Here is a 15,730-nt window from a genome sequence, read left to right on the forward strand (position 1 = left end):
ATCAGTGGGATTCCTTACAACGGAAAAACACAAGCACAAACGGCTGGAAGACACACATCACCTGTTACCTATGGTTTTTCTTTTGGTCATAATACAAGAACATGGGCGATGTAACTTTCTCTCTTAACTTACATTATTAAGGAAAATGCAAATCTTCTCATTTTGTTAAGAATATAGTAATTTAAAAATTTTTTTTTCTTTTCCCAAACTAGTTACCATGATGTACCTGGAATTCCTCCCGAGAGAAGTATTCTGAGCCAACAAGCTCTGAGAGAATACAACAAAGGTAAAGCAAGTCCCAGGCAGCGTCTCCAGAAGTCACCACACAAACATCCTAGTGACTCGGCCTCCCGAGTCCTGCTCATACTTCCAAGCTGGTCGCCCTCCCCTAAGCTCGTAGGCCAGATCCCCAAGCTGGTCACCCTCCCCTAGGCTCGTAGGCCAGACCCCCAGGCTCCTCTCTTGCTTCTCTGTATAAGTAAACTTCCATCACAGGACAAACGGGAAGGACAGCTCCTTCCACCTCCTCATGCAGAGTGACCCAGTGTCCTGCTCCTACCTATTCCACCTCTGGGACAGAACCCAACAAGGAAATTTCATAGTCAGTTGCTGTGCTAGACAAGAAGGCTGGAAGGTACAATCTTTCTAGAAATTTTGGGATATGTGAAGACACAGGAGACACCTTGGGGATGGGACTCAAGTCTCACCATGAAGTCCATTCCTGTTTCCTATGCCTCTCTCTGCACACTGTCTCAACTGCATACACTCCTAGTGGTACCTCCACCTTGCCTGCTGCTCATCACATGACAGCTGTGAATGCCAATGCAGTTTCTCAGATTTGGGAGCATCAGTGCTGCTTAAGCTGTAGTGTAGCATGCATGCTAAAAAAGGAGGTAGCTGCAGAGTCTAGAGAAGTAAGATCAACAGAGACTGAGCGAAGACAAAGCTGCACGCCGGGAGAGCAAGTGCCCGCTCCTGACGGCTTCAAGACCAAGCCCTCGTGCCCAGAGCCCTTCTTACCATGTGGATCTCCGCATGTACTGCTTCCAGGCGTCGCTGCCAGACTCCCGGCCACCGCCAGTGTGCTTCTCTCCTCCTACAGAAACGCAAAGTCACCTCACATCCTTCCCTAGGGCTCTCACCAGCGCTGTCAGATTAAGACAGACCACTGCGTAGGGCAGTACACACCTATAATCCTACCCCTCAGAGACTGAGGCAAGAGGATTACGAGTTCAAGATCAGCCTGGGATATGTAAGATGAAGTGTTTGTTCCCCACAAAAAGCAAATGAAAGGGGAAGAGAAGATGGGAGAAGCTGTTGGCAGAGCCTAGGAGCGCTGGCTGCTCTTGCATAGGACCCAGGTTCAGTTACCACAGCACTCACAGAACAACTCATAACCATCTGTAATGCCTGTTCCAGGGCCCACGGTGCCCTTGTTTTAGCCCCTCTAGATACCAAGCATTTGAATGGGTACATACATACATACACACATACATACATACTGGCAAATACTTGGACATAAAATCTTTAAAAATGTTTAAACAAGGAAAAAAAGGAAGAAAGAATCAACAGAGACTCACAGCTACCGATGCAGAGACTGAGAGACATTGTGGAGTAAGTACTCTGCCTTACAAAGGACGGCGTCAGACGCAGATGGCTCTCTGTGAGTGACATACAGCCCAGCCTGGTCTACAGACTGAGTTCCAGGACAGCCAAAGCTTCAGAAAAACCTTGGGGGGGTGGGGGTGGGGACCAACCAAACAAAAGGATGTCATCAAACCCCTTCCCTCGAGGTACAGAGATCTATGCTGAAGAGGAAGCAGAAAAACTGTAAGAACCAGAGGGGGTGAATGAGCCCAAGAAAAGTGCCCTCCACACACAAGAGAACTGACGCACACATGAACAGAGACCGGCAACACATGCAAAACTCTACAGGTTCAACCCAGAAGGGAGTCCAGCTCCAAAATGGGGAAATGAAGACCAGGCCCCACCCCTAACCAAGGAACTATTTATAGTGATAACGGATGGTAAAGAGAAAATCCATCTTCTTTAATGACTTGTCGGTGCGCACCGTGGCAGGCCCCACGCTCAGGGGTGGTTAGCCAAAACAAAGTGACCGCCACAGGATGTTTATTTAGCTTTGGCATTTTTTTGTCTTGTGGGTCTTCTGCTTGTTTGCTTCTCGTGTGTGTGTGTGTGTGTGTGTGTGTGTGTGTGTGTGTGTGTTTTAGAGAGAGGGAGAGAGCGTAAAGTTGGGTGGGAGGAAGGTGGGAAGGCTCTGGTAGGCAAAAAAGTTTACTATAGTTTGGGGTTTTGTTGTTTTCTTTTTTCAGTCTAGGTCTTGCTGGCCTGGTAGACAGTCCAGGCTGGCATCAAATTTATGGCAATTCTGCCTCAGCCTACTGAAAGCTGGTTTGTTTTTCACTTTTGTATTCCACTGACTGTGTGTATGTGTGTGTGTGTGTGTGTGTGTGTCTGTGCGTGTGTGTTCATGCCACAGCATGAGTGTAGAGAGCAGAAGGCAATCTTTAGGGGTTGGTTCTTTCCTGCTACCATCTGGAGATTAAACTCAGATTCTCAGGCCTGATGGTAAGAATCCTCAGCCACCGGCCGGGCATGGTGGTGCATGCCTTTGATCCCAGCACTTGGAAGGCAGAGGCAGGCGGATTTCTGAGTTCGAGGCCAGCCTGGTCTACAAAGTGAGTTCCAGGACAGCCAGGGCTACACAGAGAAACCCTGACTCGAAAAACCAAACAAACAAACAAACAAACAAAAGTATCCTCACTCACTAAGCCATCTTGCTGGCCCTACTATGAATAATTTTAAACAAGTAGAAGTTAATATATGCACCCCCCCCAAAAAAAAAACAAGCAAACAAACAAAAAACTACCACTAAGCATCAGTAACTCACATCTTATTTAGAGAAGAGACACACAGGCCCTGGGGAAGAATATGACTATTTTATCTACTGAAAGGTGAGATGCTGAAGACACAATGTGAGGAGCAGATAAGGACCTGATTCGTGCTGTTGCCATGAGCACCGACATGCCAAGGACCCAAGGGCAAGGCCTTCCCGGGTCTTAGTATGGTTGCCCAACAACAGTTGTCCTTTAGGTAAAACTTGTGTGTGCAGAACATTTCAACCACAGCTCCCTCATCCTAAGAACTGCAACCTGAGACTGTCTCCCACGGTGCTTTCCTGTGGGGTAGCTAACCTGCTCCTCTTCCTGTGCACACGATAGATAGGAAATGCACTCAGCTCTCAGGCTGCTGCTACTGCATCTCCATCAGACTGCAAAGTCCACCAGAGCTCAGTGTTTGTTTGCATACCCTCCCTCCCTTCCCCCTCCCTCTCTTTCAGATTTATTTATTATATGTAAGTACACTGTCTCTGTCTTCAGACACACCAGAAGAGGGCATGGATCCCATTACAGATGGTTGTGAGCTACCATGTGGTTGCTGGGAATTGAACTCAGGACCTCTAGAAGAGCAGTCAGTGCTCTTAATGGCTGAGCCATCTCTCCAGCCCCCCCTGCTGTTTCTTCATTTCCCCATCATCTAGGTCAATTCCTAAGCAATGTACTGTTTCCTGGCTTTGATATGAAGTAGAGGTTTTTAACCATTCTGGGTCTGGGATCTTCTGCCTAGAAAAGAATACTGAATTTCCAGGTTCATAAACCTTGAACTAAGAGCCCTGATCCAACCTGAGCAGGAGATGAGGACCCTGCTGGGAACCTGAGTTGGAGTGATGTTCCTTCAGGCAGGCCTGGTCACAGTTATTATAGAAAATAAATCTCTCTCAATCTCTCTCTCTCTCTCTCTCTCTTTCTCTCTCGACCAGGCTAGCCTCAAAAATCAGAGCTCCACCTGACTCTGACTCCCAAGCCCTCTGCTGGGATTAAGGGAGTGTGACACTGCCTCCTGCATTATGTTCCATTTCTTGACAAATTTCTAAAGATGAGCCCTACTCTTCCTTTCCTGCTCCATGCAGAACAAGGACAATGAGGGCAGAGGCTCTAGCCCAGTGGTACAGTACTGGCCTGGTGTACGTGACACCCAGGTTCAGTCCCCAGAACCAAGCATAAAGACATGCTTTAAGAAGACGAAACGAGCCTCTACATACCAAACGCACCGCCGATCTCAGCCCCGCTGGTAGGAATATTGACGTTCACGATGCCACAGTCGGAACCTTTAGGTCTGTGAGTGTGAGGAGAGGAACGGTGAGAAGAACACACAGGAAATGAAACCGGAACAGAACAAAGCACAGACACCGGGCTCTCGCTGTGACCACCATCACTCACCACCACCACGTCTTACACACATGTTCAACAGACTAAGTTATACCCAAGCCAGCGGAAGATTCTGCCCAAATCTTTGGTAAAGATACTACTTGAAAGTCCCTGTTTTACTTCATTGTTCCATGCAAAGACCTCTTCTTCGTCCTAGAAGGATGGAGAAGATCAGGAGCTGTTAGTGTTTCTGGTCTTACTGTGATCTGGTCAAAGATCATTTCATAAAATGCAGTTTTGGTGCACAGAAGAAAACCAAGAGTTAACACTTGTCTAAATCTGATTCTGTCGTGGTTTAAGTCTTTTCGTCTTTTTCTTTACCTGGAATTTGAAGACATAGAGGATTGGGGCAAAAGTCTCCTGGTGAACAATGGGCGAATCATGGGCAAGACCGGTCACAATGGTGGGTTCCACGTAATTGCCAGGGTGGTCCATGACCTTATGCAGAAAGATGAAAAAAAAAAAATTGAATGAATGGGTTTCCTTTTTCCAGGGCTCGGAGTCGGAGTACATCATCCTTGCCTCCATTTACCAAGAGAAGACAAAACAGCATTTCCAGGCAAACTGCTCCTCCAAAGCAGCATCCTTCCTACTTGGAATAACCAGTCTGAACAGCCTTATGCTACAGCACACCAAGGTCCATCCCTTCCATACAGAGTCCTAGGACTACCAGAGGCAACTGTGACTAGCTCCTTCTCCCCTTGTAAGAGAGATGGGGAGAAGGTAAGCGGCTTGCTCTCTGGGACCCTTCACCAGTTTTTCTCAGGGATCTGCTTGTGCTCCAGAGGAAAAAAGAAACAAGGCTACCACCACCCACCCAGCACTCTCATTACCTTGCCCCCATAGACCACTGTGCCCCCTTGTTTCTTGGCTTCTTCCACGGCTCTCACAAACATGCTCACTGCCTGTTTGGTATGGAGCGGTCCATAGAGGATATTGGCTGGGGAGAGAAAAGGGATGCTCTTCATTTTGCCTTCAGTAACATCATTTTAGAATGTTAGTGGCTTTCCAAATTAACAGGCTAACCCTCCATCCTATATCCTCTGTTGAGAGCAGCAATCAGTAATCTTTTCTGTGAAGGGCAAGATGCTTAATGTCTTAATGCTTTGTATCAAGTAAATGGTCTCCAATACGTCTACTCAACTGGGCCTTGGTCGTCTGAAAGCTGTGCTCCCCAGTACACAAACGAGTAGACATGGCTGTGAGGCAGACAAACAGATAGCAAGCCAAATGTGCTTGTCAACCCCTCCCTTAGAGGAATGGCTATCAATCAAAGTGATGCCCTAAAAACACAAGAGTCCATCCACATGTTTCATGGATGTTCATGACAGTGTGTCAACCCTTGAAGGCCATTACAATCTCTGTGGCTAATGCACAGTTCAACAGGGTAGACTGACCAGTTGACCACTGAAATAATCACAGGGAGAGCTCAGCTCCTGCGGGTGTGTAGCAGTCAGGCATGGAAAGACCTAAGCAAAGATTATCTCTAGCAGAGATAACAGTAGCAAAGAGCCAGGAATGCTTAAGAACACTGGAAAGTTGACAATCTGAAGCCCCAGGAGAAAGAGGCCAATTGACTTGAGTCTAGTGGACACTAGGCAGGCTGGAAGGCAGGTGCGACATTATAAGGCCTGGGAATATGCCACAGAGGGAATCTAGATTTTAGTCTAAGCACAGTGCCATCACTGGAGTGTCCCAAGGAGAAGGGTGAATTATACTTTTTCATTTATTTTTAATCATGTGTGTGTTTGTGTGTAGGTGGAGACACATGAGTATAGGCGCCTGGAGAGGCCAGAGGCATCAGACCCTTGAGGCTGGAGTTATAAAATGGCTGTAAAGCTGGACGTGGTGGTGCATGTCTTTAATCCCTGCACTTAAGAGACAGAGGCAAATGGATCTCTCCGAGTTCAAGGCCAGCCAGGACTACACTATGAGACACTGACTCAACCCCAACCCCTGAAAAAAGGCAGTTGTGAAGCCCCTGACACGGGTGCTGGAAATCAAGTGCTCTAGCTCTCTGTAAGAACAGTGCGTGCTTTTCTTAACCCTGCGCCATCGTGCCAGGCCCACAGAAGCTCCCCACTGGCCCAAAACTTACTACACAGACCAGGCTAGCCTCAAACTCACAGAGACCAGCTGGTTCTGCCTCTTCCTCCCCAGCGACAGCCTGAAGGCTCACACCACCATGCCCAGCACCAATACATCTTAGAACCAGAGTAGCTACTCTGGTTGCTATGGAAGGCAGTGGAAGCAGGAAGCCTGGGGACTCACACACTTTCCCTGAGGACAACGGGAACTTGGAAAGGATTGCAGCAGTAAAAAGAAAAAGAACTCAGCCATCACCTGATCCAACCAGGACCCCAAGTAGGACCTCAACTCTTCCACATGTCAAGTACGAGATCCTAACCTAGGAAAACACGTCATTGAACGCCACTCAGACGTCCAGGAAAGGGCGCCACTATCACCTCCAACTCAGGGGGTCAGAAATACATGTAACACCAGCTGTTAAAAGGATAGACCTTAAAAGGAATGAGCTACTCACGGTCCCAGGGGTTCCCAACACGGATCTGTGAGTAGGCACTTTTCAGTCTGTCCACAACTTCATTATGGATGCTTTTGTGCAAAAACTAAGTGAAGAACACACAGTCAGGAGAATAGCAAAATGAATATACAAGTCTTTAGAGAGTGAATGATAGCTTCAATAATACTGATTAGTAACTACTAATACAGTCTCCAAAAACAAGCTAAAACCAAGCTTTTAGTTATATATTTTCTTATTTTAATATTAATTATGTAAATAATCATTTCTTCTAGGTGGATGTTGAAATAAAACCATAACCCACAGCTGGGGATGCAGGTTAGTTGGTCATAAGATCATTTAGCATTCAAAAAACCCTAGGTTTGACCCTCACCATGTAGATAAAAGTGTGGTACATCTCATGCCTATAAGCCTAATGTTGAGAGGTACAGGCAGGAATATCAGAGTTCATGGCTATCCTCAGATACACAGTAAGCTTGAGGATAGCCTGGGCTACATGAGACCCTGTCTCACACAAACAAAAGGCACCCAAAAGAAACCCAAACAGAACACCATAAACCATGTCTGTACCAAGTTTCTAAGAACCTGACCTGCTAAGCTATACAAATCCATTGTTCCTCTTTTTGTACTACAGAACTTAATATAATAATTTATTTGGGTATACTTGTTCCACACTGTAACTGTGAGTCTCAGTAAATGTGGGACTCAATAGTTTTGTTGGGCCAACCTCAGATGAGTCACCAAAACTACTGAGTCTCAGGTTTTGAAGGTCTCTAGACAACAGTAGACTAGGATACCAATATGCTTCATGCTACATTCTTCTCTTTATATAGAAGAAAAACAGTACATATTCTATATACTTGTGTGTGTGTGTGTGTTTAGAATCAATGTAGAGAATAGAGACAGGGGCTGACTTACCAAACTACCCAATCTCTCAGTACCTGGGTTAGTCTCCCCGTAACAAGTGAACAGTTATTTTGGGAACTAGTCATGGAAAGGCTGATGAATGCTGTAATTTCTTTTCTGTATGAATCCCTGCTTCCATGGAAGTTAATCTAAGCAATGAGTAACTGTATTCCTTAATATTTAACACTATGGGGCTGGAGAGATGATGGCTCAGCGGTTAAGAGCACTGACTGCTCTTCCATAGGTCTTGAGTTCAAATCCCAGCAACCACATGGTGGCTCACAACCATCTGTAATAAGATCTGATGCCCTCTTCTGGAGTGTCTGAAGACAGCTAAGGTGTACTCAGATAAAATAAATAAATATTTAACACTATATACAGAGCATAGCCACATATATTTCCTCCAAAAAGTGGGTCAAACAGAGAAATGGCTGGCTTTTACAGAATTTTACATTTTACCATGCAACTCTCTTATTTTTGAGACAGGGTTTCATTATGTATCCCAAGCTAGCCTCAAACTTATGATGCTCTTGCCAAAGCTTTCCCAGTGGTAGGATCACAGGAATGAGCTGCTACAGGATATAATTACTTCTAATAACCCTTGTTCTCTTTCTTCATTTGCATGTTTCCTGTAATTTAATGTATATATAAGTTAAAATACAAATTTCTATCGTATTAGGTTTTTTTTAATTCAGGAAATATAAGAAGGATAAGAAAGTTCAGGACTAAATCATCAGGACTGCAGAGAGGGACCCGAGGTAAAGAGCTCCAGCTGCTCTCCCAGAGGACTGGGCTAAGTCCCCAGCACCCACACGGCAGCTCACAACCGTTAACTCCAGTCCCAGGGGATTCAGCACGCTCTTCTAACCTCTGTGCGTACCAAGCACATATGAGGTGTACATACATACATAAATACATACAAAAGCCTAAAAATAAATATTCTTAAGACCATATTGTCATTTATTATTCATCCTAGTCTGATTTAGAAATCAATCTTATATAACATCTGTTCACAATAATTGTGAATGAGGGAAAATAACACAAAACCGGTCCCACTGTAATTCAACTGCAGCTTTCAATGTAAACGTAGCCATGTCCTGTACCTAAAACTTATTTAGTTCCAATATTTCACTATTGCATGAAGTAATAAATAAATAATCAAGGTTGAGTTTCTAAATTAAAATCCAACTCAATTTAGTATACAGATTAAAACTACGCACATTCCCAACTCTGTAGCTAAATAAAACCTCCTTATACAGGTGTGTGTGTGTGTGTGTGTGTGTGTGTGTGTGTGTGTGCCTGTGTGTGTGTGCGTGTGTGTGCGTGTGCACATGTGCATGTGATGTGTATGTTAAAGACATGACCCAGGCTAGTCTCAAACTCCTGGGCTTGAAGGACTCTCCCTCAGCCTCCCAAGTTCTAGGATTACAGGTGCACATTACCACTTGTGCTCAAAGCATATATGCTCGTAAGGAAAGACAGACATGACAGGCATTTGGTTTCCAGTAAGCCATATAACATTAAGTCAAACCTGAGACATGAGACCAAAACAAAATATTCGAAATGTTTATTAAAAAAAAAAAAAGTAATGCTACTGTTTAGATTTTAACTTGTCTCATCCCCTAGAAGACATCGGTCATATTCACCATGAAGTCTGACTCAAGGTTGATACCACCTGAGTCCAGCTTCTGTCAAGCAGTCTCGAGCCCACTGCAGCTTAGGATGGGTTAACATCTGTCACCACAGATATAAAGGAAACCCACACATTTGCCACTCGTGTTTAAGAAATACACTTTTCTAGCAACACTTGAATGACTCCTACCGACAGAATTCATTGAACTGAAGTTTTCAAGCAGAAGAGGTGACTTATCAGTTAAACAGCTCTTGCTGCTCTTTCAGAAGACCCAAGTGTGGTTGCCAGAGCCTACACTGGACTGTTTACAACCACCTATGACTCCAGCTCCAGGAGACCTGAACCTCCGAAGGCACCTGCACAAAACACACTGGGCACGCACAGACACGCACACACCTACATTCAAGGAAAGAAAGAGGACGCTCTTAGGCATGCATGTGGACACTCACCAGTCGCCTCACAGTGGTGCACCTTTGCCCAGCTGTTCCCACGGCGGCAAACAGAACTGACGGAACAACCAAGCTGAGGTCCGCATCCTCGAAAGCTTAACGAAGTACAAATGTGCGCCATCAGTGTGCGGTAGGCAAAGCATTTCTAAGCAGTATAATAAACACTGCCTTCAGAAAACACAGTAACATCAGAAGGATCATCCCAAAACTGAAGATTCGTGGTACAGATGCATGTCCAAAGGGAAAGCCACACTTCTTCTCTAGAGGAGTGTATGACAGAGCAAGGGGGAGGGGTCTCCGAACTGTACCCAGATACACAGGTAAACTGAGGCCCAGCTGAATCTTCCATCTGTCTCAGAGACCCTTGCTACAGCCTCCATGAAGACCTGTGAGCTCTGCCACCATCTGGTGCTCCCTTGTTCCAGTCCACTCCCCACTGTCACAAAGCTTCCTGTTCCTAGGGGAGATGGATGGCCCGCCCTCTGCTGCGGAGGACAATCAAAGCTTGCCCTCAGGAGAAAGGGACAACCTTTGCATGGCTAACCTTTGCAAGGGTGACTTACTACTTAGCCGCCCTGCTTCCTGTACCTTCTACAGTCTTCCAGCCACTGTTGCCTCCTATGTCATCACCGTCACCTGTCTAACCTGGGCACCCTCCAATCAGGATGTGGAAAGAATGCATCTCTCACACACACAGACTTGACTTCCTATCCATTTCTGTGACTCTAATTCTACTGTTTTATTTTCTTCCTCCCAGTTCTGGAGACCAAATCCAAGGCTGTGCACTTCTGAGGCATCGTGCTGTGGCCTCACCATCTGGTCTCAGAGCACAGTGCTCTCTTAAAGTTCCGCCTCCCATCCATTCAGACAGAAGGCAGCATTACCCTATGTTACAGATGAAGACACTACAGCTTTAGATAGTACAGGCCCTTATACTGCTGAGCTAATTCCCTAACTGCTCTGTGTAGCTGCAGTTAGGGAATTAGCTCAGCAGTATAAGGGCATGTACTGCTCTGGAAGAGGACCCAAATTTGGTTTCCAACAACCATGTCAGATAGCACACAACCACCCAACTCCATCGCCATGGAATCTGATGCCCTCTTCTGGCTCCTCAGGTACCTGCAGTCACTAAAGAAATCAGCAAGTCACTTAGGAAACAATCTATTGTTCTACAAAAACCGCATACCCAGTTTCTAGAAAACAAGAGAAGAAAAAGCATGAAGAAGTAATGCCATGTTAGAGACAACAGAAGTCTCGTGCCCACACTCAAGGGCCCAGGTAACATTTTCCCAACACGAAGCTGGCTTCTTCTCAGCTCCATCGTCCTTTCAGTCAAGTTCATGTCCTGACTCCTAAGGAAAATTCCTAAAGATGGGAACTAGGCCCAAGCAGAGAGCACGGAAAGGATGAGTTCCTATGCAAGTAACAGAGAGTCAATGACCAGATACAAAGACAGCAAACTGAAGGGAAAGCAAAGCCCAAAGGGGCAGCCTTACCAATAATGGCGTTGTTTCCTCCAAGCTCCAGCAAGCTTTTCCCTTTAAAAGGAAGCAGACACAGTTAATTCCTACTTCAGGGCTCAATGCACACTGACACAGTAAGGCCATCCCAGTTATCTTTCCATTCACTTTCTGATTAATAAAGCAACTTAACGATGATGCCAATGGCAACTACATCACTGTACCATGGTTATATAAGAGAATGTACGCTTGGAAAATATAGTGAAAGTGGACATGAATCACACACACATTCTAAGTGTGAGAACCCATTCACATGTGTGCTTCTACAAAGAGTAAATGACAAGGCATTATGCAAACAGCTGATGCTGCGGTCAGCTTTCATCAGAGAAACTTCCTTCTGTGGGGTTCAGCACTGATGGTGGAGACTCATAACTGATCTATGTACTGAGAACTAACAGCTGCTGAGTGCCCACCATGAACGGGATATGACAACTCTATCACCCTGGAAAAACATAGAAGGAGACAGCAGCAGGAACAGTGGCTTCCAGGCAGGCTGTGGCTATCTATGTCAATCAGCTCAGTGCGGCCATGTGCCCACCTGCACAAGACAGGGCCTGTCAACACCCTGTCATGGAAAAGGAGGACCTCATGGGGTCCCCCCACTCCCTGACAACTCTACACATAGTTAATACTTGGTGGAGGAAGGCTCCTGTGCTCCCGTAAACAAACCCTCACCCTCTCTCCTTCAAGCAGCACTAATGAAATTCGCTGGGGACCCAACAAGATGGTCCACCAAATAATGGTGCCCAAGTTCAATCCCCAAGACCCAAGGAAAGCAGCAGACGTGGGAGGCACAGGAGAAGATAATGGGGTGGGTAATCCCAGTAGTGGGAAAAATGAAATCTCTGCATGTTAGTCCACCGTGATTATTTAATCATTCAGTGTTGAATATATTCATTGTTAGTTATCAGTTTTATTTCACTATCTACTCAAGTCACTGTTAAAATGTGTGACCAGCAGGGCTCCTGACTCATGATGCCAACTCCCTCACATTCCAGAGAACAGAACTCTCTGAGACGGGCTTATCTCATTCTCCCTGTGTACGGACGAGATCTGCCCCAACGTTGTGGCTATGTGCTTTGTTCTGTTCTTTTGAATCTGTTTCCTCTAAAATAACTTATCTGAAGTATCAGGACCCTGATACAGGCGAGTACATTCCCACCACATGGCTCTGAAGCGGGTGAGCATCCAGTGGACAGTAAATATAAAAGCTCTGGCTGCTATCTGCAAAGCCTGAGATGACACCAGGTCCAGCTGCTGGGGCAGGAATTGGTTTAAAGACGGCTCACTGCCAACAGCACAGCAGTCCGCTAGGAGCTAAGAATGAAACAGAAGATCCTGTGTACAGAAGACAGCAGTTTCTCCTTCCTGGATGCAAGTGATATTTGGCAACCTGTGCCTTCCGCCCACTCCCAGTAACTGCTCTCTAATCTCTCTCCTGACTGCCAACCCGCAGTCCCCTCCCCAGCAAAAGTGCTATCAACTTAGGATAGCCAAATGCATTTAGGAGTTTACAATTCTACTACGTGACTTACACAAGAACAACTAATACCTGATTTGTGTAAGGGGATGGTGAGGAGGTGACAAACTGTCCCCATGAAGAGACATGAATGGAGCCTAGAATAAATCTTCCCATTTATTGTACACATAAGGTGTTTATTGAAATCTACTGCCCATTTTTCAGTTATTATTTCTCTTATTTGTGTGTGTCTGTGTGTGTGTGAGAGAGAGAGAGAAAGAGGAGGGAGAGAGAGAGAGAGAGAGAGCACACAAGAGCGCAGGTATCACAGCATGCGTATGGATAACTTTTGGGGAGTCTGCTCCTTGTTTATGAGGCAGAGTTCCCTGTTATTTCAATCACTGGGCTGTATATGTGAGCTTCGGGTGATTCTCCTGTCTCCTTCTCTCCCATCTCACAATGGGAGTGCTGGGACGACAGCCACAAGCCACCAGCGTCTTTACGTGAGCTCTAGGAACTAACCTCAGTTATCAGGGTTGCACAGGAAATGATTTTCCCTCCTGAAACATCATCTTGCCATCCCCCGCCACTGCCCATTTTCGTACTGCACTGTATGAGGTGGGATGGAGCTCAGGAGCAGAGGACGTGTCTCATACAAACCCTACAGCATCTGTCTTTATACTGTTGAGCTTTTAAGAGGTTCTGGAGTCCATGCACACCTTTAACCCTTGTATTCAGGAAGCAGAGGCAGGCGCATCTTTATGAGTTCAAGGCCAGCCTGGTCTACATAGCAAGTTCCACGTCAGTTAGCCATTCTTTTCCCTTTCTTTCTCTGGTAACCTCTGACGCACATCAAGGGTTTTGATGAACTTTAACTATTGTTCCTAGTACGATTTGGGTCTTGGGTATTATTTAAGAAACCACTGCCCAACCCAAGGTAACAAAGACTTATTTCCTAGGTTTCCAAAAATTTAGTCTTACTAAAAATATTACTAAAAATCTGGCTCTTACACTGAGGTCTTTTGATACATTTTTAGTTACGTTTGGGGTTTAAAATAAGACAAATACAAATTTCATAGTAACTCATGTGGCTGTCTAATTGTCTAAGCACTCTCTGTCAGGAAACTGCTCTTATATACTGGAAATGTCTAGCAATTCTGCTAAGGAAAAACCAAACCAAACCAAACAAAAACACCCACTGCCAATAAATGTGTACACTCCTGGTTCTATTCCATTGCTCTATGACGCCACATGATAATTCTGCAGCAAGTTGTAAGATTAGGAAGTATGAATGACCTTTTTCAAAACTGTCTCAGATACTCAGGGTCCTTTGCATTGCCACAGGAATTTCCCAAACCGCTGATGCTGACAGCAATTATGATGAGCTCACAGGCCACCTGGGAAGACTGGCTTCTCAGCAAGCTTAAACAATATGAGAAGGGGGAGGAGATGTCTTTTTGTCTGCATTTATGTAGGTCCTGAGGTCTTCCCATAGGGACTTCACACAAAAGACTAACTCAGTTCCAACTGTAAGTGTCCGTGTTTTATTACTGATATTACCATAAGTAGAATTTTCTAGATTTCATTTTCATTTGTTACTAATAGAAATATAATTTTGTAAAGTTAACCTCCCATCCTATATTTGTTGAGCTTTTTGTTTGTTTTTTTCTTTGTTAAGTGTTGGGGTTTTTTTTTGTTTTGGTTTGAGACAGGGTCACCATATAGTCCTGGCTGGTCTGGAACTCACTACATAGACCAGGCTGGCCTTGAATTCAGAGGTTGACCTGCCGCTGCCTCTCTCGTGCTAGAATTAAGAGTACACCACCAGGTTATGCAAAACATTTCAGCTATTGTACACTGACTTAAATCCGCATTGTAAAGCCAGCACTTACCAAACCTCTCCTGCACCATGAGGGCCACCTCCTTCCCCACCTGAGTGCTCCCAGTGAAGGACAGCAGGTTCACACGCTCATCTCTGGCCATCGTTGTGCTGCCGGGAACAGAAAGGGTCACCTAAGCAAAGCCACCTAGAAATCATGGCACCCGACTGTACCGGCAAGAAGCACGCTATGGGCCCTTGGCAGGACAGTCAAGTCTGTCCACGAGCATGAGGCAATGAGACAAACTCTTCCCAAGCAGAACCACACAGAAAGCTGGCTGACCTGTTCTGTGAGCTGTGTGACAGCCCTTTAGGAAGTCTCCTTAGCTCACGAAGAAAGTTCTTCCTGTACTGAGAAGGAACCGAGACAATATGGCCCTAGTGCTGATGAACACCAGGTGCTTTCAGGCTCATTATCTCATTAAACAATTCCTCTAAGAACAGTCAGACCTGGGGCTGGAGAGCTGGCTCGGCAGTTACAAGATCAACTGCTCTTCCAGAGGACTCAGGTTCAATTCCCAGACCCCACGCAGTGGCTTACAACCACCTGCAACTCTAGTTTGGGAAGACCTGACACTCTTCTGGTTTCTACAGGTACCAGGTACACATGTGGTACATATGCAGGCAAACACTCATACACATAAAAATAAATCTTTTACTTAGAAGAAAAGAACAAGCAGACCTGATGGCACAAGCCTGTAATCCCAGCTTCCTGGAGCCTGAGGCAGGAAAATCACACATTTAAGACCTGTGAGTTCCAAGCCACTGGGCAACTTAGTAAAAAACTGCCTCAAAATAAAAGTCCTCACAGTTACGCTTCAGCCCTCTCCAGGAACCCAGCGAGCATCATAACATTCAGAAGGTGTGGTGGTCTATACTTATAATTCCAGAACCTGAGCTGGGAAGGCAGAAGGATCAAACGTTCAAGTCATCTGCTATCTGGAATTTTCCAGAATCAGTCCCCTCACTTCAACTTCATTTTCTTCTCGATAAAACTCTCCCCACCCCTCACAAATTATACAGTTTTTTTAAAAATTAAAAGCTGTCTAGGCTTTC

At 45.5% G+C, this 15,730-nt stretch overlaps 1 protein-coding gene across 2 annotated transcripts in view; it reads right to left on the reverse strand.

Annotated features, from left to right (window-relative positions):
• The window catches only part of Aldh7a1 (aldehyde dehydrogenase 7 family member A1), a 50,987-nt gene that overhangs the window by 455 nt on the left and 34,802 nt on the right, over positions 1-15,730 (reverse strand). For both annotated transcript variants that reach the window (XM_021151145.3, XM_021151144.2), the window contains 9 exons: positions 14,688-14,785; positions 11,313-11,354; positions 9,817-9,911; positions 6,832-6,916; positions 5,123-5,229; positions 4,611-4,727; positions 4,345-4,442; positions 4,124-4,197; positions 1,021-1,096 (listed from right to left, as the gene is read on the reverse strand). In XM_021151145.3, coding sequence (XP_021006804.1) covers positions 1,021-1,096; positions 4,124-4,197; positions 4,345-4,442; positions 4,611-4,727; positions 5,123-5,229; positions 6,832-6,916; positions 9,817-9,911; positions 11,313-11,354; positions 14,688-14,785 — 792 coding nt within the window. The remainder of the gene's footprint in view (positions 1-1,020; positions 1,097-4,123; positions 4,198-4,344; positions 4,443-4,610; positions 4,728-5,122; positions 5,230-6,831; positions 6,917-9,816; positions 9,912-11,312; positions 11,355-14,687; positions 14,786-15,730) is intronic.

The sequence above is a fragment of the Mus caroli genome, unplaced genomic scaffold (assembly GCF_978045245.1).
Source record: "Mus caroli unplaced genomic scaffold, Mus_caroli_1 scaffold_19, whole genome shotgun sequence".
Classification (NCBI taxonomy): domain Eukaryota; kingdom Metazoa; phylum Chordata; class Mammalia; order Rodentia; family Muridae; genus Mus; species Mus caroli.